The 24644-nt window shown below is 38.5% G+C and overlaps 1 protein-coding gene and 1 long non-coding RNA gene across 7 annotated transcripts; one reads left to right on the top strand and one right to left on the bottom strand.

Moving 5' to 3' along the window:
- Positions 1–6: 6 nt before the first annotated feature.
- Positions 7–23995, bottom strand: LOC129408933 (rap guanine nucleotide exchange factor 1-like). 6 transcript variants are annotated; one of them, XM_055153739.1, is made up of 11 exons: positions 23697–23995; positions 8918–9063; positions 8424–8602; positions 6727–6883; positions 6569–6657; positions 6342–6491; positions 6116–6166; positions 5519–5633; positions 5263–5449; positions 4671–5183; positions 7–2658 (listed from the first exon to the last, which is right to left on the bottom strand). In XM_055153739.1, the coding sequence occupies exons 1-11, from the start codon at positions 23722–23724 to the stop codon at positions 2408–2410; spliced, it is 1866 nt and encodes a 621-aa protein (XP_055009714.1). In that variant the 5' UTR covers positions 23725–23995; the 3' UTR covers positions 7–2407. The 6 variants fall into 6 exon arrangements, with proteins under 6 accessions (XP_055009714.1, XP_055009711.1, XP_055009712.1 ...); XM_055153736.1 differs by lacking the exon at positions 23697–23995 and adding an exon at positions 22528–22685; XM_055153737.1 differs by lacking the exon at positions 23697–23995 and adding an exon at positions 22528–22685 and having other exon boundaries at positions 5263–5446.
- Positions 3264–3883, top strand: LOC129408934 (uncharacterized). Its single transcript, XR_008632184.1, has 3 exons — positions 3264–3359; positions 3429–3493; positions 3716–3883. It is a non-coding gene; the product is annotated as an uncharacterized LOC129408934 (long non-coding RNA).
- Positions 23996–24644: the final 649 nt, after the last annotated feature.

Genomic DNA, 24644 nt, shown 5'->3' with positions numbered 1-24644 from the left:
GCAGGCACACAGAAAATCCCTGAATAAATGTTCATGAGAATGGGAAATTAATTCTTAAAATCAAATGACAACGAGAACATTTATTTCGGCCTTTCCCACTCCACTCTATGCAAAGCAGCTTTCCCAGCACCCTTTCCTCTTCTATGACATCCTCAAAACCTCATGCCCTAAGGAATTGAGGAATGCAAACATTCCAAAGAAAAAGGACAGGCATGAGACAGAAACATGTAGGGGCACTGAGACGAGAGGTTTAGAGCTCACAACCTGGTGAGAACAAAAGCTATGTTTTGTTTGATGATATATAGGTGTGAGCTGGTCCAATCTATAAACCAAAAAGTAAACCACAGTAAGACAACTGCCATTTGTAAACCTTTTTGTAGATGTTGGACAGATTAAAGAGCAAATATTTAATATTTAAGGGCTGTATAAAAACGCAACCTAAATACGTGCTTAAATAAATAAGAAGTGTACTGTTTTGAATGCAACTTGTCTATGGGAAATATGTAATATTCAAACTAACATAAACAACAGATGAAATGGAAACTTGAATTGGTGAAAGTATTTTTCCAAATCCACCATCTAATGTTGTGACTGTCAGATGATGAGATGATGGAGCATACAGAGAAATGTGTTTTCCATCAGGTCCATCTGGAGCTGCATTCCAACACAGATCTCCTGAGGGACATCCTCCCTGCCTCCTACACTGGGTCAACCACTGCAATCCTACATCACCATCAACAGCAAAGTTCACTGCAAAACCAAATTAACCACATAAACAATCAACTGATTGCTGAATATCTAATGCATATTTATTTTTCATTTTAATTGCTTCTTATTTCCTACAAAAACTACCCAAAAAAGACAGATTTACCAAAAATCACACCAAACAAAACAAGTACAAAGACACTACAACTTAAACTTAAGACAAATCATATTAATCAACACAACTAAAGCACACACAAATGGGTGAGTAAACAAAACAGGACCACACACAGCAGCCACATCTCCAGCCCATTAGGGACAGGTGAACACTACCAGCCATTTTATGGGGATCACTAAGATGAAGGTGACCCTTGACTGGTGCAGACCACACAGCACCCAGGCCATGCTAGGACTATGAGGAGATGGGGCTGAGGCGAGAGACTCACCGTGGGCGTGGTCAGAGATGTCTGGCCAATCAGGTAAGAGTTAGAGACAGACATGCTGAGGCCCAGCCCTGAGCCTGAGTCCTCCATGGCCGCTACAGACGGCTGGAGGTGGCAAGACAAAGAGGAGGAAGAGGAGGAAGAAGGGGAAGAGGAGTGAGAGGCCTGAGAAGAAACCAAGGCCCAGGAAGAAAAAAAAGACACGTAGAGGAGAAAGTGTTAATAATTACGTGAGTAGAAGTGAAAGGTGGTTATAAAGAATAAATTAGAGCTGTTTACCAGAGGACAATGTATGAAAAAGTACAAATCATAAACTAATTATGAGGGGTAAAAAAATCAGGTCAACTACAAAGTATAGCATGTTGTGAATGGGGGCACAACGCATTTCTCTCTGTAGGTTTTTTAATCCACATAAACTCTGGAGAGCATATGAGGCTGGTTTTGTAAAGATGGTCTTTAACTAGATCATAGTTTCATAAAATCCACAAGAAGTGCCAAGATTAGGCTTTGCTCCTGTGAACACAAGTTTGTCCCGGCCTTAGTTCTGTTAGCCAACACCACAAAAAATCTGATGAGATGCATTTAAAATGCATTACAGCCACTGATCAGGCTCCTCTTGGATTAGTCATCCCCTAGTGTCACTCATTAGAGACAAGTGCTACAAACTGGGTCTATTGCATAGACTGTATAAAGAAGTGGCCTAAGGGAGTGTAAAGTCAACCAGAGCGTTTGGCTCCAGTCAAATGATGCTCACCATGCTAGTAGTTATAGTGGCAAATTTAAAGCTGAGACCCATATTAGGAATAGGAATTTATTTATGGACAAAATAGTGAAATAAAAACACCAGGATTATGTAGAGATGGTTAAAATGAACATTTTAAAATGATGAGGCTCACTGCAGCAGTTACAGAGAGAGTAGTTACAATTTTTCAATGTAAAGTCAATTTGAGCCAGAGTAAATGGAGTCAGAAGTGCCCTCCATGCTCAATGGGATCGAGGTAGTTAGTGAGTTAGTCATGGCTATTTACATATACAGTCTGTGGTCTATTATGAAGCTTATAAAAGTTACCCTTATTTTTAAAAGAGCTGTATAGTACAAGTATAAGTAAAGGGTGATGCAGTAGTAGTAGTTTATAAAGATGTAAGGAAGAGTTAAAATAAAAGGACATAGTCTTAGATTTCATTTAAACTGAAGAAGATTGAAAATAAATTATACAGTGGACAGTGTTTCTCATTGTTTAAAACAAAACATAAAAAACTATTTACATTAATCTTTGGGAAAGACTTCTTAGAAATTCAATATTTCTTACCAGTTGCCTTTGCTTTGGGGGTAGTGCTGGAGGTTGTACTGGCTCATGGACAGAATCTGTGCTGCTAAAGGAGTCATTAAAGCCATAGACTTCTTGAAAGCGCTTATTACGCTGTTCATAGATGCTCTCGCTTTGTGGCATTTGGTAGAATACAGAGGGCTGTGGCTCAGAGTAGTCTTCCACAAACTGCATGTACTGGAGAACTAATAAAAGAAGATGAAAACATAATATGAGAGAGGGTAAACATTTAATTTTATGCTGTATTGTTTTTCATGAGAACTCATTTTAGGTTTGAATGTATGCGTGTATATATGTGTGTGTGTATATATGTGTGTGTGTGTATATGTGTGTGTGTATATATGTGTACGTGTATGTGTGTGTATGTGTGTGTGTGTATGTATGTATGTATGTGTATGTATCTATATGTATGTTTGTGTGTGTGTGTGTGTGTATGTGTGTGTGTGTATATGTGTGTATATGTGTGTATGTATGTATATGTGTGTGTGTATGTATGTGTGTGTGTGTATGTGTGTGTGTAAGTGTGTCTGTGTGTGTCTGCGTGTGTGTATGTATGTGTCTGTGTGTGTGTATGTATGTATGTGTGTGTGTGTGTGTGTGTGTATATGTGTGCGTATGTATGTGTGTGTGTGTATGTATATGTATGTATGCATGTATGTATGCATGTATGTATGTATGTATGTGTATGTATGTGTATGTATATGTATATGTATGTATGTGTATGTATGTGTAACCCTGTTAATTTTGCCCAATAAAATCCCTACATGAAATCTAACTTCAAACCGAATTTAACTGCAACCCCCAGTTTTGCCACTAGGTGGAAGTGCACTGAAATACTACCGCTGGCGGCCATCTTGCTAAGCTGCACAGACTGAGACCACAAGAGGTAAAATTGAAATAAATGTAGATTTTGTAATTTAACTAAATCCTGAAACTAACTAATGATATCCTAAAGGTTCTGTGAATATTTGAACTGCATTGGAACTGGAAGAAAATTTTGAAAAAGTACATGTTATCCCGGTAAGTCAATTTCTGTTGTGTTACTGCCCTATTGTTGATAAAACCAGTTGGGGCGAATTGTAAATTTCAATTTTGGAAAATCAAATGATTTGTACTTTAAAAAGGAGAACAAATTTTAATTTTGTATGCTAAAGGCCAATTTTAGTTTATGTTCAGTGTTTACAAGTGTACAGTTAATCTGAAAAAATGGACAGTTGTAGTAATTTCCTGTACATTTTGTAGACTGGTTTTTTTAGAGGGTCTGGCTCCTGGTTCTCCCTGATTCCTGGTCCTATTCGTGGTTCTACCTGCGCTGGATTTCTCTTCGTTCACCCTGGTGCCTGGTTCCCTGGTCCACCTCCTCGCCTAACAGCGCTGCAACGATTGTACTGACACTGAGTATTAAAGGGGCGATAGGACATTTTTTCTAATTGAGTGTACTCGGGATAATATTGTTTGGATTGAACAATATTTTATTTTGATGTTATTTCCTGAGATCTCAGATGTTGTTGGCCAAATGAGTAAAGATATTTTGTGTTATTGTAATTTATTGTGGATAGACAAAAGAGCAGAATAATAATTATCAATTCAACATTTAATCACCAATCTGTTGTAGTGTGCTTCTTTTGGGGGTGGAATCTATCAGTTTATTAACTATTTGACCTATTTTCAACCTCATTGAACCTTGATTTAGATAACCCTCACTTTAGACATTTAGAACTATTATAAACAGTACTACCAACGTAGGGTTACATATGTATGTGTGTATATATATATATATATATTTATAGTTATAGTTATATAGTTATGTGTATGTATAGCCGTACGTCTAACAAATGAACACAGACAGGAAGGGCTGTATAAAGTGACCTAATACAGTAGTCCAGGGGGAAGTGATGAAGAGGCAGGTGTGTCAGGAAAAGAGCAATGTTGCCCTCTTTAACCCTAGACCCATTGTAGACTATCCGGTACCAACTTCCTGTCTGTACTATAACATTGTAACATGATGTGAAAATTTCTTGGCATGACAATAATAACTGATGAGAATTATTCAAATTCTGATGGTAGCCATAACATAAGCGCAAAATTGTATATTGCATTTTCCTTATACTTCTTAACATTTTATGCCAATAGTTAAACTTTTTCCAGACTTGACAATATCCACCATATCTCAAACAACTCTTTGATTTTCACTTACTGTTTCGACTTTTCTTCTCAGGCAGTGGTGGTGGGCTGGAGGGCACATCCGCATTCTCACTGGCCATGTATTGAGCAACAAAAACGCCTCCATTTGACTGTGGCATTGGTGAAATGGGTGTAAAAAGTGGGAAGGGTGGTGTTGGATGCAGCTCCTCTTCTGACAAGTTGTCATACTGAGATGGGTAACGCTCGTACAGCACCCTAGACCCATCTGAAGTCTGAGTGCTTCGTCTCTTCTTTTGGGGCAATGCAGGAGGTGCACTAACACGGGATGAATGTAAAGGGTTGGTCTGGTTTGGTTGCGGGGTCCAGTATTCCGGTGGATGCTGTGGCGGAGGGGCACTGAAGCGAGGATGTGAAGGGTACTGTCCAGGCACTGGGGAAGAAGACTCACTGTGAGATTCTGGAAGGGGGCTGAGACACCCCCCCACAGGGATAGGGGGCAGGTTTTCTCCATTAGACAAGTCCTGATGGAGGAAGTCATAATCTGGGTCATAGTTTTCTGCGTTGTCTAAATGGGAAATTGCATACCATTTAGTGTGGTTAAATGCATCATTTGACCATTTTATTTAGTTTTATGGTTGACTTACCAAGAGTTTCACAGCTAGTGTTACGAGAGCACTGTCCACTGTCCTGCTCCATAGAGGAAAGCTGCTCATCAGATTTGCTAAGTTTCCCCATACTGCTGCATGGAGACAGGCGAGGGGAGTCCCCACCATATGATTGGCTTCCTCCTGAGAATCGCCTCTGAAGAAACTCCTGTTCATAGTCCTGCTGCTGCACACATACAATGTTATGAATACACTTTTAAGAAAATTCTCTTAAAGATACAGGGCAAACCCTTACCTGTCTATGAACACTGCAGGGTAAACTGGACCCACGGCTCATGGGAGCTACCACTGCAACCCGCGTCGGTGATGGAGCCGACTGCCGTTTTTTAGGTGGCAAGGCTGGGGGAGGACTATAAAAAAAACAATAAATAAAGTTAATACTTCAATAACAGTGTTTGTTTTTTATGGTAATTAAATCACAAGGCAGGCAGTTATACATAATTTTATGACATGTATGCACACACTAACTCTGTATGAATACATGAATTTTATCGTCCCCTCTGGTGAATAGTGAGATGAAGTAGAAGAGGCATCATGTTAGCCTTGAATGAAATAAAGCCACTCTGTGTAGCCTTCTGTTAAATCATGTTATGCACAGATTAAAATATACAGGACCACAATGTTGGACTCATTATAACAGCATAGTTGGGCACACACAGTCATGCACTGAATTGCCTTCTGATTGGATGTCTTCTTCCGGAAATACCTTGGAGGAAAGACTTTTGGGGCAATGCAACCATGCAGACCAAAATACATCCAATCTAGAAGCTTTAAATGGAGCTCTACTGTAGGGTGTTAAAATGGAAAGAGACAATCCAACTAGCTAACATACTTCTCCTTTTGGCAAGGTCTTCTTTGGCCAGCATCAGCACTCAACTGTGCTCTGCACCCAGAACCCAGAGATAAACAAATGGAAAAGAGCAGAAAGAGATTGAAACCAGAAAACTGACTGCACTCATAAGTGAACCATTCCCAGAGAGAAGCATAGAGAGATTTAACAGCAAACTGATAGATTGATCTTGAAATGTACACTACTCTGAACTGTATTTTTTTCTCACCTGAGCTCTGCCATCTTGGCTTCAGGAAGAGGTGGTTTTGGGGGGGCCACATCCTCATCTGGTCCATCAGTGGAAGCCTCTGCCAGAGGAGATGCAGGAGTTGGTTTTGGGGACAGCTCCTGCTCTTGCTCCAGTGAGGGTGTCTCACTACTGCACAGACAAAAAAAAAACATTAATCACTAAAATGTGAGTAGAAGTTCCAGTGTGTTTGTAATCATTGTGCTTACTTCTCTGCTGTGGAAGCAGGTGGTACAGGTTTGTTGGGAGTGGTAGGTGATGGCTGTTCCTGTTTCTCTATGGTAAGCTTCACCAATTCCTTTAAAGAGATATGGCAATTGTCTGTTACCAACCCAAATATAGACATGTTGAGCTTATATTCATATACCTTAACACCATCCAAAACAGCTTTGATAACACTGGTGACTGCAGCCACATTTTCCTTGTCTTCCAGGTCTATGCCATCGAGCATTACTTGGTCGGCCCATCTTATAAGATTTGCCAGACTCTGGTAGACTCGGTTGTGACAGGAAGAAAGTGCAGTACTGTACGAAGAAAAAAAGATAAGTTTTTCTTCATTAAACAATGCGAAAACACAACTGGAGGCCTGCAGCGTTGAGAGGAGATTAGACAGGTAAAGAAAAAAGGTGACTGCAAGTAAATACACAAATACAGCAAAACATCTTGCTGTATGACTGCAAGGCGCATTCCTCAATTACTACAAAGTACACACCCAGGAAAAATGTGTAAATAGAGGCTTGAGGGGTTAAGAATATCTCCTCATTAGATTGTACAAGAGCATATGACTGAACTAGTGTTATTTGCATTTAGAGTGAACTTCCAACACAGAAATGAGTCCAAGGTGGTGTATAGGCCTGTATTAACATGCAGCAGCTGAAATCAAGGGCTGGGATATCCGTCCAGTGTCTGCACGAGAGATGGGACATTCGTGACTGAACCAGATTCCTTCCAATTGCTGCTTGACAAGATACATTTAAATTTTGAGTCTACTTTAAGCAGTTTTATATGCACATGGATTAAACACAAGATCGCAGCTGACAGTTAAATGTTGTATCTAAGTGATATACTGCAGGTTTAAATTTCTCCAAACAATATTTTTTCAAGAGTCATTCCATTTAGTGATGGATTTGTCAGCAGCTTATGAATGGGCCAGAGCTAGATCTGAGGATGGTGAATGGAGTAGAGATTTAGATCACAAATTTTGAGGGATGTTGAAAGGTGGACTGGATAGTACAGTATATATAACATGAAATATACATGCATGTAGAATCATAAGTAATGGTTAAGATCAACAGGAGAAGCTACATTAACATATTTAACATCTTACAGGTGTCAAAATGCAGTGTTACAAATTAAGTAGTGTGAAAATAAATCAACCACACCTACAATTTCCCTTCTTATTTGGATATATACATACACAGACACAAACAATCTAGCTTTGTATATTTTAACAGTAATATTTGACATTAACTGGTTGTACAATTGTTGGTAGTGCAACTATGTGCTATGTAAGAAAATAAAAGATGTAATTGCTAGACATACATCCACCTATGATCTAGTGCGGTCTGAGTCGTGGCTGGAGTCAAATTTGCACAGATGGCTGCTCCGCAATGTTGCAACAATCCATCAATCGTCACTAAACACAGAGCACTCAGCTACACTCTTTATCACCTGTATGACTTCCTACACTGACGGACAACTTTTTCTAAAGCTGAAGTTTAGACTGTTACTAGCATCTTACTACTGTTAAACCATAACACCATCTAAGTTTCAATAAACTAAGCAGCCATTTCCCAGATAAAACACACAAATATCTTCAGAGATGTCAGATGTCTACTTAAATATTAGTCCATGTCTCACGAGTTGGAACTTGCCCAGATAGAAACATCGGAAATGTTACAGAGACAAGAATGGGAAGAATGAGGAGAAAAGCCAGAACAACACTTACTCTTGATTTTTGTTGATGAAGTTATGTAACACTGCGGGTTTATTTATATAATAATAGTAAAAATGTAAATATCAATACGCAGCAACAAATAAAATGTACACACATATATAACTAACCTATGCTGTATCCGGGCCTCCACTTGAACTAGAGGCAAGATGGCTTCTAGTACTTTGCTGGCCGAACCTGGAAGCATCTCTAGTACTTTCTTCTCAACAACCATTTTGTCCACAATGGTCTTAAAGTAACGCAGTGCACTCACAACCTCCTTCTCATGCTCCTCCAGGCGGCTCACCTTCTGAATAAATAGAAAAAACATCAGCATCACATGAAATTATTTAAATTAACTGCATTATTCATCCTTGTCTTTAATTTGTTAGATAGGCAAGTTTTATACCTAGTTTTCATGGTCAAATCTCTTAATTTGGATAATCACAAGGGAATATAGAAACGGGAAACTAATTATGTTGTGAAGTAGTTCCTTGAGGAAGCAGTTGGATTCTATCAATGTCTTTATAGTTCAAAAGACACCTGTACACTATAGAATAATGAAGCACTAAACTATTGTATTGTTCTGAAAATTATAAATAAATAGACAAACTTAAGCACACACCTTGTTGGGTGGTTTCTCTGTACTCTTGGCCACTGGTTCAGGCTGCGGCTGTTTGCCTTTCTTGGATGGGGTCCTCTTGATTTTGGGAGAGTGGAATTTGTTCATCACCTTCATAGTGAAAGAGGACAAGTGGGACCTCTGCGAGTCTGATGGCAGGGGAAAAGAAAACCAAATAATTTTAAGTCACAGTTGTAGAAGACAAGTATCAAAGTGGCAAAAGTTGTAAAAAATAAATAAATAAGTGTGATAGAAATTTTGATTGTGGAAAGATTTCTCTCATTCTGTCTTTGTGTAAATGAATGTGATTTTTACCTGAGACCAGACCCCCACAGGAAAATACTGATTATGATTGATTACATTAAAATAGTGATTAGTTTATCATTTAGAAACACATTTGGTCTTGTAACTAAAACTCATTTGGCTTGTTAGAAAGACCCTTCAATGTAAATATCTGTTCCCTTTTGCTTGCTAATCTTGTCAGGAAGTGACAAATGCAGGTGAATATGGAGCAAATCAGATCAAGCACATCTGACCACACCTCAGTAGGAGTCGTCACCTTCTCACTTTGAAATGTATGTCTTCTGGTCATCTCAGGCTATATAAACTTGGTGCTTTGTAACACTGGGAGATAACATGGGGAGAGACATGGGGGATACGATGGGAGATGTAGTAGGGACATACTGCTGGTGGGGAGAGGCTGTTGGGCTTTGGCCAGAACAGGGCTAGGCCCTGTCCATATCTGCTGTAACAAGAATAAACCTTGATCTATATTCCAAAAACTCATGGGGCTTCGCAAATGGATTCATTTTTTATCTTCAAGAGATATATAATTTTTGCAACAACATAAGTATGTGATTACATTATCTTAACATTTAACTTAACCAGCAAAGTAAGTACTAGATTGGAGGAGGGAAACATGCAAATCAGACTTCCAACCAACAGCACTTTCAAATGTACAATTGATTCACATGATGCAGAGACTCCACAGCTGAGTTTCTCCTCACTAATCCTGATCATCCTGAACAAGAGCCAAGACCACAGCAGCATTCCCCATCAACTCTTTTCTAAGGAAAGAGCCCACAACATCAACAGAAGAGCTTCTACTGCCCATAAGGTGCACTCACTGTGTGATAAATGGCTGCAGTAAAACTGGACATTGTTGCATGTATTGCATTACCGTACTAAAAGTAATACTGTCACTTCATTTGAAAATGAAGTTTGGCTAACTAAGATCTATATATTATGCAATTAATACCCACCACATTAAATGCCCACTTTTTGGACAAAGTCAGTGGATTGATTACTGAAGAAACACCTCTCTATGATGTTTCATACAGCAGAGTTGTGGAATTACAATAACCAACAGGAAACATGGCTTTTGCCAAGATATCTTGTCTGAGAAACTGTTTCTTTGCTCACCAACATTTTACATGATAGAAAAATCATCACTCAGGGAAGTGTAATGCTGGGCTTTTTGAGTCCACATAAAAAAATACAGTGGTAAACCCACCCACACTCAACCAGACACAACCAAAGTAGTAACTCTACAGGTCTACAAGTTTCTGAGGGAGCAAGAACGTTCATTTCAGCTGTTTAATTCTGTCAACTGAGCCTGAGCAAAGTGAATCTCAGTCCACAATTGGTTATTCCTTCTGAGGGCTGTGCTCTGCACCACAACACTACACTGCACTATAAAGACACATGGGTCACACAGGTGCAACAATTACCTTTTTCAATTATACGTTAACAAAAACTACTGTTTCTTCTTACTTACTTTGTCGAAAAATAATTTTGAGTTATACTAAAGAAAATCCTTATTTGATATATCAAACATCAAATAACACATAGAATAATGCATAACATAGCACATAAAAGAATACTAAAAAAGTTGGAAATTAGAAAAAGTGTTTTTGGCATATTTGAGATACTGACAAAATGCAAATGATGGGATGTTTTGGTCACACTTTCTAAATTACCGCAGCATAATGATTATCCATGCTCATAGTCAGATCTGACTCAGATGTCTCAGCCTGATTGATGCAACAGTCCTGCACTCAGCTGTTGCCTCACACGCCTTGTTCTACCTCACCTCCCAACTGCTGTCCTCTTCTCTTCTGAGAACAGCCACAAACGCCTCTCCTTTGGGCCACACACCACTGTAGTTCACTGGAAATGACATCACCATCACCACACAAATAAATGAACAAGCAGAAGCAGAGAGAGCAAGCACTGAACAGAAGTGCTCTGTTGAACCCATACAGTGTAGCCTACCAGACGGACACACACTTCCTAGTTCATATTCATTGCCAGCTTCTGCTATATTTTTTTGAGACTGAGGTCATCACAAACTTGTATTCTGACTGATTAGTGCAAACAAAGATGGAGCAAAAACTGTATGTCAGGTGTAGTGCACTACAAACATTCAGAGTGCAGAATATCATCTCCAGAGGAGTTCAACTCCCAAATAAGTCCTATTCTCTCAGGAAACAGAACCAAGGACCTTTGTTGTAAGGCAGTGCTTAACTACACCACATTGCCATTCAATAGATGGTATTTCTACTACAATGCATCTAGCATCTTCACATATTAATTATTACTTAATTATTACAGATAAAATCACTACTGGCAAGTGAATCTTTGAAGGCCATTTAAATGAGATGAATAATTCATGCTCTAACAGACCACAGGTAGAGCTAAAACAAATAGTTACATTTGAACAATTCAGGAACAAACCCTGGGAGAGTTCTGCATTATTCTGTGTGCAGCTTAGAGTTGTGAAAAATAGTGAAATAAATGCAGGCATGGCTCAGTAGGAACATAAAGGCACCGATGCACCATAGAACTTGTTTACTGTACAGAGACATGATGCTGGTTCAGTTATTTGCTCAAATGTTGGGCCAGTATTCGGAAGGTACTCCTTCTGCTACAGCCTGGGGGGTTTCCCTATACCACCAGTGAAAGCCACCTACTCCAGAGTCCCAACTCCTACACTTTGCAGTCAACATGTCTGACCCTAGCCTGTCCACAGAGCAGGGCTTTCCCCTGCCTGACCCAACATTCAGTGGGGGGACAGAAACAATATTTCCAACCTGAATACACCCACCATTAGCTTTGAAAGGAATGTCTGACTGTTTATTTTTGGCCAACAATACAGAGCAGAGGGTCACATGATCACCAGTGGTGACTGGTGAGCGTGGTATTGAGTGGTTGTTGTTGAGTATAGGTGTGAAGTGTGAGGGACAGCTGGGGCCCCTCGTGGTGGTGGGACCTTCTTCTCTGGTCAGAATGAAGCCAGGAACATATGATGAACACACAAGAGTCACGCTGTCACGCCAAACAGTCAGGATGACTCTATTAAAGTGTGCAGGCTCTGACTCAATTTAGAATTAAAAGATGACAACATTTCATTGAGGCACAGTATAGACAGATTATTTGTTTATCAACACAGCGGATGCGTGCGCAGCCTGAGTGAAGAAAGAGCCACTGTCTGCACAGTTAACATGATGATGTTAGTGATGTTGTCAGAGCACTAAAACAGTTTACCACTGTGTGATAAAATAAGTTGCTAAATTAACATTAGTGAATGGGATACATCTTAATGACCCATATGCTTTAAATGCAGGTGAGTGCATAAATGACAAGAAGAAATGGCTCAAACTTCCGTAGCTGGACATCCAATCGTGCCTGATTGATACAACTAGTCCCGCCCCCGAGAAAGCCTGAAATCTGTTGAAATCCTACAAGACACTGACATGATACAAACAGGACAACTGCTCTTTCTGCAGGAGACATGCGCAGAGCACAAAGTGACGTAGGCTGTTAACCCCTCTATTAGAAAATCACAATTGAGATTGTGCAACCAGCAAGACAAAATGATAGAGCAGACATTTGGAGAACTGATGTCCTGAATTGGGGTGGATGATACTGATTTTTTTTTAATTATGGATGACATAGTCAATAATGTAATTTAGCATATGTATAAAAAACAAAAAACGTTTCAATATTATATGTTCTTTTCCATATCATATTCAGTACAAAATATACTGCTGCAAGCTAAGCTAAGCTTTTATTTTCAAAACACAATTCTATCTCTATATTGAATAATGTCATAATAATGCTGATTTTGATCATTGTCTAAATTTGTACCTTAATTAGTCTGAGGTCAAGCCTGGGTTATGAAACTCATGTTACAACCAACTAATCCAAACTACGCAAGTCAGTGTTATGAAAAAAAAAAGAAAAGAAAGAAAAAGAAAGTACAATTTAGTGAACATGAGCTAAACTAGGGGTAAACTAAAACATGACACCTTAGTGTACAGTCCATAAGAATAATACATATAAACACAAAACAAAAAACAAAAACTATTAAACAAACAAAAATAATGTAATTATCAGTGCAATGATGCAGGTGATGTTTTGCAAGAGAATCCATGCAAGTGGACAGAGCACAGTCACACATGAATACAGAAAAATGAATGACTCAGATTGGCACGGCCTGCCAACATGAAGTGCTAAAAATCCATTTACACTCTAACCGTGTGCGAGCAGTTGTGTTTAACCACACAAGTGCTAAAGCTGCAGAGGGGAGTTCTGCCAATATTACATACGAGCACAAGATGAAACATGAAACTTCTTTCACCTAATATCATCACATTAAAGAAAGGTTGTATTGTCAAATTACAAAGACCTTTGCCATTCTGTCAGTCAGTTGTCTGTCTACACCCCTCTGTCCCCTGTGACAAAATTGTCCCAAAAATGTGTTGCTTAGTTTTTAGAGAGGAGACACAATCTGATTCAATTTGTTTCTGGGTGTTCAAGTTTTGCAGGTTTTATAACCAAAGGTAATATAATGTACTAAGGACAATATACAATTGTGCTATTTAGGCCTTACAGTGGAGCTAAGTTTACATGCCACTTGCTAGCGTAGTGGCTGAAGTTTCTAACAAACTGGATTCCTAATAGGCCAGTGCATTTATCCTAAATTCAGTGTACCAGTGCAACAGTGCCTGCAGGCTTCAGAAGACCTTTCATGCATTCTCAATATTCTAATAATCCCCCTCTATTGGCTGGCATAGCGCTTTGGATTGCATGGATTTAATGTAGGTCAGAGCCTAGTGGTGGGCACCAGAACGGCTCACAGGACTAGTTAATAAGTGAAGCACATACAATCATGTATTAGGCCTATCCAGTACATCTATGGTGTGTGCCCTGAGGTCTAGGTCATTCAATTGTCCCGTTACAACAGATCCCACAATGTTGGAGCATTCACTCACCCGCAAAAACAGAGCATGCTTCAGCATGCTATGTGAATACAGGCAAACAGCAGAGGGAACACTTTAAGAAATGCCCTAGTCTGTGCAATTGAACTGATAGTAATAAACCTAAATGGACCAGCATCATCAAAACTGGGATTATTTTGGCAATTGTTTACATTCTAGTGTGCTCTTCTTCAGAGCAAGAAGGTCTGTAGTTTGACTTGTGGGTGGTGTGGGACCAGTGTGGAGTTTCCATGTTCTTCCCATGTCTGCATTGGTTTCCACTTTCATTAAAACACTTTTTAGGCCTTTCTCTGAAAGTGAGTTTATTAAAGAATTAAAGAAAGAAATAAAGAAAGATTTGTTTTTGATTAAATAAAGATTTAAGCAAGAAATAAAGAATAAGAGAAGAAAAGCATACCTGATAACACATAAAGCTCTAAGATGTTAAGTATACTACAGCTCGGACCTGAGCTCTGTCTCTGTTGAGCAAGGAAGAGAATCAAAACTCCGATATGTATCCAAATAATTGTTTCTATTAAGGGGTTCTCGAGTAGGAGTGTGAAAAAATATCGAAATATTGATATATCATATCGCTTAATATGATGATACAGTATCGATTTTGTGGGCTGCTGTATCGATATATCGTCAAGAGTATTTTTTTGTATATTTAACTCAATTATTTTGTTACAGTTTTGTTGCTTGTTTTGCTTGTTTAGAGGAAAAGAACTCGTTTATGCCACACATTTGACATTTTCACTGTTTAGATGAAAAATGAGTGTGTTTCATATTCACTTCGCACAAGATGTGGTTTAACAAAGACTTTCAGCATTAAAGCCATGATTTAGCCTTTATATTTTATTGAATCAATTTAAAATATATCATATTGAATCAAAAGTGCACTGTATCGACATATGTATCGTATCGTGGCCTTGTATCAAGGTATGTATCGTATTGGCAGTGTCTTAATGATACCCTGCCCTAGTCTCGAATCACCAACAGCAAATCCCTTGCCCATAAATCTCTTAATATCAGGACCATGAGGATCATTTTTGCATTATTAACTGTGACTGCCATGCTCATGGCTGCTCTTTTGGCTGACTGGCTGTCATTCTGAGCACGCTTAAAATGTAAGATAAAAATGTAAAGTTTAAACTTAATATATTGGGATTTTGACCAACTAAATCTGTAATCATATATCTGTAAATCTTAGTAAAATAAAAGTGATGTTTTTTGGCAATTGTAAAAATGAAGACGAATCAAGAATCTGCATCACTAATACAGAAATAAAAAAAGTAACAGATATATTTCTAAATTGTAGATGACAAACTCAGTTGGAAGCAACACATTCAATACCTAAAAGCATTTCAATAATAAACAAATTTTAAAGAAATGTAGATACCAATTCCCTCCACAACTTTATTGTACTCCAGTACAACCATACCTTACATATTGTATTGATGTATGGCGCTATAAGTACATTAAAATCCCTATCACTGCTTCAAAAAAGCAATAAAGGTAATTCACAAAAACTGAATGATCATGTCCAATATTCCACAGCCCAGCTCATGTACAGTAAAGTAAGCACCATCCAAACTACAAGGAAAATGTTCTGTGTCTGTGTGTTGGGTCAAACTTTGGAATGGCCTTGGGGAGCAGCAAGAAATACACAAGTGTTCACAAATTTAAGAAAATGCATACAAACATATTTTCACAGTATAGAAATGAGCTATAAGGGTGCTTTACACTTTGTTTAATTATTGTTATCAACCCACAATGTAACCGTTTTGTTTTTTTTTTTATATTATTATGAGATTTGTATGATTTTATAATGCATGTGCAGGAAACATACTAGGAAAGCATTTTACATGCATAAGTGAAGTCAAGTTTATAACACAGGGGTGGGAATAAGTGTTACTTCATCTCACTCCCTTTTGAGTAAAGAGACACTAGTTTAAGACATTTTGTGTATGTGATACATTCAAAGTGTATTCATGCATTTTTTCCCCCTTTCTTGGATAAGTATAAACAATTATGCTACATCAATGCTCGAAATAAACAAATCACTCATTCATTACTTACTACTACAGTATAGTCTGGCTGTTACAGGTCACTGGGCAAGGCTGGGTTCACACATATAAAGGGCTCCTCCTGTTCCTTCCCATGACGCCAAGGCTACGGGCACCACTTCCTGTCCTTCTGAGTCTCCCTGGCCTGGACTTCACGTATAGACAAATACTGAGCAGCTACTGTATTTGTATTGCTTTATTGTGAGTGAACCATTTAGCCAATAAAATACAATTTTAAGTAATAAAATAAGACTACACCACCTTTACAATAATGCTATAAATATCATGCAAATTGCACTACTGAGAGAGCAGGACAGAAAGTGTGACAGCTCACAAGTTTGTGATGTGTTTGTGATGTACCAAACTGACTTGAGAGTTGTGAGATGAAGACAGATGTTTGTGGAGAGGATGAGACAAACATAATAAAGCACCAGAGAGATGTTGCAATGTGCCAAAGGAGAAGTCATCACTGTGAACAGCACAAAGCCCTACACAGCAGCAGTGTTGTTAAATAAAGGGCCTTAAGCAGAAGAGTGGTGCTCCTCTCTTCATGGAGCATACAACACAAAGCTCATGTTGTCTGAGCAGCAGTCTGCTTGTTAGCCTCTTGACGCTTTGTGTACAACTACTTCACTGTATATGACTTGACCGGCAGCTGCCAAATCAGACATTTTAGCCCCCAAACATTTGGTTTCTATATGGAATTACAATATAATCCCACATTAAACAAAAAAAAATCCTTCTGAAATACACAAGGCCAGACCTTCACAGTTTAAAGCTTAATCTGATGAGACACACACAAAGAACTGAAAAGTCTACTAATACCACATTTAAAACCAACACCAGCGCAGTGCGCTCTTCCTTAAAACACAATGAACTTCACACAAATTTGAGCTGAATAGGTCATGTAGGCTAAATGAAATTTATTGCTCTCTGGAACAGCATTGTATACAAATTATAAATCAGGTAAGGCATTCCAACCAAAGCCAGAATATTAGAAATGTGGCAATTTTATCATGCAAGGTCTTGTGGCATGAAATCTTCTTACCAAGATGACAAAAAATATCTTGGGAAATGAAACACACTATTTATTCATTTTAATTGAACATATTAAATCTTGTTCTTGTGGACATAATCTTTTGTATTGTCTTGTGTCATGGGAATTTTGATTCACCCCATACCCTATAGAATATAATCATAATACTAGGTGAATGGACTTACTTAATCTTTAACCAATATCATGGAATCGATATATATAATCTTTTCTATTGTCTTGTGTCATGGGAATTTTGATTCACCCCATACCCTATAGAATATAATCATAATACTAGGTGAATGGACTTACTTAATCTTTAACCAATATCATGGAATCGATATATATAAAGAAGACCTCATAAACTATATAACAAAGGAGCACAAATTCCTGTAATTTCTATCTCAAACATTTACTCATAAATTTAATCCCTCACATACCATTTTATTAGACTTTTCTGGAAATGACTGAATCACATTAGATCAATTGTCTGACCTTATAATAATGTGTCATTAATATATTGGCCAAAAAAAAATTTTTCACTATTATTACCTGTCTCAAAGCAGTTTAATGGGAAATGGGTCAATGCTTGCAGTACAGTCATAAGCCTCTTTTCCACTGGCACGGTTTGCTTGGGGCCACCTCGGTGCAGGCCAGTTAATGGGGGTTCAGTTGACACACCCACTGGCTTGATGTAGGCTTGCTCCCCACGAGGCACTCGACAGCTATAGAAAGACAGGTGCTAAAGGACCTTCAGCACAATAATCAGCAGTGACCAGTACTTTATGCATATCAACCTTCTGTTTAAATAAATATGCACCAAGAGCAACAGAAGATGCTGCTTTCTGTCACTGAGCGCAAGAAACAGTGGCAGCTACAAAGATGCAATCAAATACACAAAATGTTCCAGCAAAGCAACATAGAAAAACACAGACAGCCCCATAAAAGGACACTTTTGCTGCTGTTAATGGTCCCACATAGCACAATGATCTATGTCAGGATTACTGATGATCGTTTATCCAAAAAATTTCCATCTTCATGAGGTTCACACATTAGTTGGATGGACAAAAGTCACACCATATGTGTCTATAACAGAGAGCATAAATGAGACTTTGCAGTAAACATAACACTCCTGTCTGGGAGCATACCACTTAATATTAATAGTAAATTAGATTATGCACTTCAGTTTGATTTGGGGTGAAGAGATCAAAAGTTACAAATATCATTAATTTTGTAGGTTCAGATTCACAAGTCAACTGTCCAACATCAACAACCTACAACAATGTAAAAAGTATGTGCAAGCTCCAGCAGTCAAAAATCTATTGTATCAGTAATAGAATCGGGTTACAGTCACTGTGGCAAATATAGCAGAGAATGACAGTCAGTTCAGCCTACCTAACTTCAAAATCCATGACAACAAATTAGACATAAATATGTTATATTATTTATTGAAATTGTGAATTACATTCATTTTAAACAACAGAAATTGAATTCCATGCATCTTCTAGGGGTGTCAAGATATCAAATTTCAATGGTCCAAGAATTGTGAAAAGAAACATCACAATTTTATGTTTTTTTTAAACGCTCAATATCAGGAACAAACAACAATAAACTTTCAAACAGATCTAATAGATCACCACCCTCAAATATCTCTCCACCAGAAATCAGTAATTCTAGGTGATAAAAGTTATTCTGACATAAACACCCAGATAAAAAACACTTTACATTTATTGTTGCTCTTTTGGAATGTAGATTGAATTGATGATTATATTGTGATCTGAACAGTCACAATTACCAACTAGAAAAGCACTCAGAGAGCGCAGACCTCCGCCAAGGACTACCCCCATTTTTAATATAAATTGTGATAAAATCAGTCTTCTGGATCAGATCCGGATCAGCCTTTGGAATATGAAAGAGGATCCCATTGTCCATCCCTGAGTCAAATTCATGGGGTTTGGTCAATAATTAACCGAGATATTGAGAATTGAGAATTCAAAGTGATCCAGAATCCAGGATTTCTTCCGGATCACCCCCAAAATGAAATCAGTTCTTCCTTTTCACATTTCCAACAAATCCTGAAAATTTCATCAAAATCGGTCCATAACTTTTTGAGTTATGCTGCTAACAGACAAACAAACAAACAAACAGACAAACGCCGGCAAAAACATAACCTCCTTGGCGGAGGTAATTAACAGAACATCCCTAGTGTCTTCTAGCCTATGTTAAAAACACATATACGACAAAAACAATGCAAACTTGAGAAATAGCAATCTTAGGCTAAAGTTTACTGAGCATCAAGCTCTGGCTTGATACTAAATAAAGCTCTGGCTTGATCCTCAAATTATTTTTTTCCATTATTCCACAATTGCCATCACAGAATCATCCAGAGTTTTACACTATTCTGAAGATTGAGATTATTCTAAAATTAAATTAGGAAAGCACAATTCTGTAATATTTGTGCAATTATGCAACAATAACTGTTCAATGGACTCCAATGCTGTCACTTTAACTTTGATGATCATAACCACAAGGTAATAGCAACACCATTATCCTGATAAGACTGAGGATGTTAAAACCATATAGTAAAAAAATATATATAAAATTCTCCATGACGACGAGAAGACTGCAGACCAAGCTCAGGCTGGGTCCACCCAAGGCTGTGCAGTGCAAATGAGCACTTTCTGTAAAGCCACACGACACGAAAAGCACAACAGGAATGTCCCCTGCATCTTATTCAGTCCACTTGTACTGTTCACAGGCTATACAGCACAGTCAGAGCAAAGAGGCAACGTCACTTACACATTCACCATTCTGTGAACAATGGGAAGAGAATGTTTAAAGACTCATGGAGACATCCAATTTTGCTCTAGGCCAGCTGAATATACGCTAACGTAGCTAACCAACTTAGCTAACCTAGCTTGTAGCCATCCTAAAGAGGCAGTTTGCAACTTACCAGACTCTAGAGCAAACTAATAGCACTGTCAAAACTAGCAGCCAGTGCAACGCTCAGTGAGAATAAGAATTAGTCACAAACCCATCGTGATCAACCACACTTGACTTACCCTTAAAAGGGAAGCATTACAGGGATCTAAAAATATTACAACTAAGCAATTAGTATTACTGTAAATAACTGATGAATTGACCAAATAAAAAAACAAAGTGTAATTATGAAAAACATTTGCAAGATACATACACAGTAGCAGAACAAGCTGCTTTGGGAGTCAATTGAAAAAAGTAAGTGACATTCACCTGCAGATGCTCCTATTTATCAATCTATTTCTATAGTCCATCTAGGTTCCCATACTGTACTTATCTCCACCCTTTTTTCTCTTTTGTATATTCTGAGGAATATTTTGACCTCTCTTATACACAATACTCACAAAATAATTACTATACAGCTCATGGATGGGAATAGCTTGCCTCCCTTTCTGTGGCAAGGGGATGTGAAATGCTTGATACCATCAAACCTCAAAATTGCAGCATGTCAAAGTCAGGCCCAGAGCATGCCCTTTGCCACAGTGGGATAACTTGCAGAAATGTGCAAACCTAATCGTCTGGAGAACTCTTGCAATCACCACTTTTTTTTTACTGTTGCTCTGAGTTTTGGTGACTGAAATATGTGGCTCCATTTCTGTGAGACACCGTAACCATTCAGCAAACACAAGACCAATATGGTCCACACTACGGTGTTAAGTCCTGGAATGTTTGAGAGTAAACCACTTGTATTTAAACCTTTGAAAAGGAACAACCACTATCTACATTCACCAGACGGGCAGGGGGGCAGGGAGGCTAAAATAAGGAACCAATGGAGTCACTGTCCAGTAAGAGTTGTTCACAACTAATTATACAACACTGCAACTCCCACAGCTTTTAAAATGCCAATGACAAGACAAAAATGCTGGACTGGCTGAATGGGGGAGTGTGCTAATCAGACAACCACTTCTCAGAAACAGGAAGTTCTATTTTCTATTTTTTCCCAATCTAAATGTTCTTTCTTTTGATCAACATGAAACAATGCATGTTTAACTAATTAGGATTGGGTGACATGATAATAAAAAAATGTATTGTCAAGAGAGAGATTAACTGATATAGGGTTTTCTTTAATGGCAATCAATGGCCAATAAGCTCTATCATTATTTTGCAGCTAATATGTAGGACTAATAATAAATAAAATCTACTAATAAGAAAGAACACACAGAAGCATTCAAATAAAGCCAAATGCCCTTTTCCTTTAGTAGGTGGTCAACTGATACAACTAATCGGCCTATATTGGATTTAATTCAGGTAGCTGATATGCAAAAAGTGCAAATATTGGCCAGATATAGCAGTCGGCTCATATCAGTAGGCCTGTCACAATCACAAAAAATTGTGATATATTGCTAAAGTAATTATAGACGATAAATGATAATACTGCAACAAATTTATGGCACTGATACATAAACTCAAGCAGATTTAAACCACAAAAACAATTCAATACAATACTGTTAACAAAACACAATCTGCAATAAATAAATTGCAGAATGAAACACTAGAGTACTTAGTTTGTATCTGTCATGAGTCATAGAAGTTATTAAATCAATCTTATGGCCTAAATCTTATGATATAGTCCAAAGCAAAGGAAAATGTAAACAGAATAAATATTGAGCTCAAAACAATATGGTGGTAGCTTTCATATAGTATTTGTTGTGACAGGACTATATTGGTATTCTAATTGTTAGTGATAGGACTTTGTGACAACTTGCAAATCTAGATAGATTGTCAGTGTTAATATTAATGCAGCTCCCTGCTTAAAAAGTAACAAAGACACATGCAGAGTATTTTTCCCTACCCACTCCTTCAACTATTCAACCTAATCATGCTGTGTCATAGGGCCAAAATTAACCAAACACAATGATGTGTGAAGACTCAGAAAAGGATAATAACTTAAAAGGTACATCTCAAGACAATATAAAACAGCAAACCGTAGGCCTAAATGTATTGTGTAAATATTGCACCATACAAACGTTGGACCTCCACTAATGTTACAATTGGTGAAGAAAAATGACAATGTTGTTACCAACAAGACAGTAACTGCTAATGGGTCACAGATTGTGCTGCCTAAGAGATGAGGTAATGTGGGTGTAAACACACACACACACACAGTTGGATCCAAATAAAAATCTATCTTTCAGACCTTAACTATTACAATCACAGATCTCAGTCATGCACCAAAATAATTTCTTCCATAGACAAATGAGGCTTATGACACATCACCTGCGTGAAACCGTCTGCAAGTTTCCAATCCAGCTTTGGAGATTGTTTGTGTCATCAGTGAACACAGACACATGCAGTAAACCGAATTTCGCAGACACTGAATAACTGAATGAACGACAAGACAAAAGTCAATGAAGACTGTCAGCAGTGAGGTCTGCTGTTTTGAATCTGTGGTGACCATATGTAGGCATTTGTCAGAAAGACAGAGGGAATCGGAAACTATTACGCTTCTGAGGAATGACACTCCCTCTGTTTGCTAGGAGCCGCGTCTCCATTCGCTGCAGACCTGACTAGTTTGGTCCAAACACACTAACGATGTTTGGACCATAGACAACTGGTATGGAAGGATGCAAGTGTGGCTGGGTATAAAGTTACCCTCCAAATGCATAGCATAGCAGAGAACACCCTCTCGTACTCAGTAAGCTCTGTACATATTTTTCCTTCTGTAACTATATAAGTCTATTAATGCTGGTGAAGGCCTGCACAGATTTTAAAAAATGCCACGTATCCATAGACAAATGTAACAATTCAGACACTGGGCCTGAACTCATCAACACTCCATTGTACGAGTAACACAGCTAGTGCTAGCCTCAGAGAGCTACCCGATTCAGCTGTCGCTAACAGACCACGGATCTATCAAGGCAGACGGAGTTATTAGCAAACACAACCTTCTGCTATTTTATTCAAACCACGACCATTAACAATATGAAATGGTCAATTCATATAATGATAAAGTCTGCTGAATTGCGTTTTCGAACAACCAAAGACAGGTCTGTGCTGTGAAAAGGCAGCGAGAACCGAGAGACGGTGAAACACCGGTAACACTACGGAATCATTTTATACTAGTGTCTACGCCATAGTTAGCATATTATGAGCTAATCGGGACTCGTGGTAAAATAATCAGATCTTGGCTTGGTTCGTCTACCGTCCTGATACAAAGGAAAATGCTGGGGGATTCACACGATGCTGGACTAGAACGTGTTTTAACTGATCACCGTGAAAACCACTGCACAAGAGGCCCAATAATTGGGCACAATTTCTATTCATCATGGTTTGATATAACTCAAGTGGGTTTTTTCTCGTATCAATCGATTTTCCTAACCGTGCCAAAAATCAGCATTCCCGTTATATGCCATCCAAAGGTGCAGCATTGTGCTAGTAGCACTTACCTTGCTTGCTCTCTATTTTCCCCGACATTTTCGTAGCCAGCAGCTGTGTGATCCCACTCGCAATTCAACAAAACGCTAGCTGCGGACCAATCTCCCGTACGTCTCCTTCACTTATTCCATCTTTTTTGATATTCTGTTGCGTCCATGAAATAAATTAGCCAGTATAAAGGTACTGTATCTACAGACGAGACACATTGGTACGGTCAAAGGCGGTCCGTCCTCGGGTAATTTTCACTGAATCCACACACGCACGCGCACGCACACACACACACACACACACACCACTGTTGGTAATGTCTTGAGCCTTCACTTGAGCAATGCACTTTCAGACGAACAGCGCCCCCTGCGGCAGGAATGACAGACAGTGCCTCTGACAACAAGAGGATGGGCGTGTTTCGCATCAATTCTAAATAGGTGTGTGGACTCGACTGAAGCCAAAAGCTTGCAGTATCATTATTTGCCAATTCCCGTCTCCATCCGTCCTCGCAGATTTCATCCATGGATGTTTTATGAAGTGATGAGTAGTAATGAGAAGTATTTATCTCTATCTTATTATTTAGGCCAGTACTGATGCTGATTATTGTCAGATTTCCTTCCCGAATTACACAGACTACCTGGCAGAATGTAGTAAGAATACAAACTCGGGAGGGTAAAGCTATGGCCTGTAGCTTTATAGCCTGTTTGCACTGAAGCACCAAGTCACTAATTCATATCCATAGCAGTTTGCTTTTTTATGTCTTGTTTATTTCTTTATGTTTTATTTATGTCTAACATGCACAAGCCACATTTAAAATATTATAGCAGAGCAAAGCTGTCTTAAAACGAGGAGATGGAGCCCTCTGTTGGAAAGAACAATCATGACTTGACTTTTTCCTCTGCTCCACTCTGTTTAGTGTTTAAATTTCATAATCGACAGATCAGCATTTGGAAAAATATGTTTCTCCTTCA

The sequence above is a fragment of the Boleophthalmus pectinirostris genome, unplaced genomic scaffold (genome assembly GCF_026225935.1).
Source record: "Boleophthalmus pectinirostris isolate CB_2022bp ecotype Guang Dong unplaced genomic scaffold, ASM2622593v1 HiC_scaffold_18, whole genome shotgun sequence".
Taxonomy (NCBI): Eukaryota; Metazoa; Chordata; class Actinopteri; order Gobiiformes; family Gobiidae; genus Boleophthalmus; species Boleophthalmus pectinirostris.
This window is presented reverse-complemented; position numbering and strand designations above follow the sequence as displayed.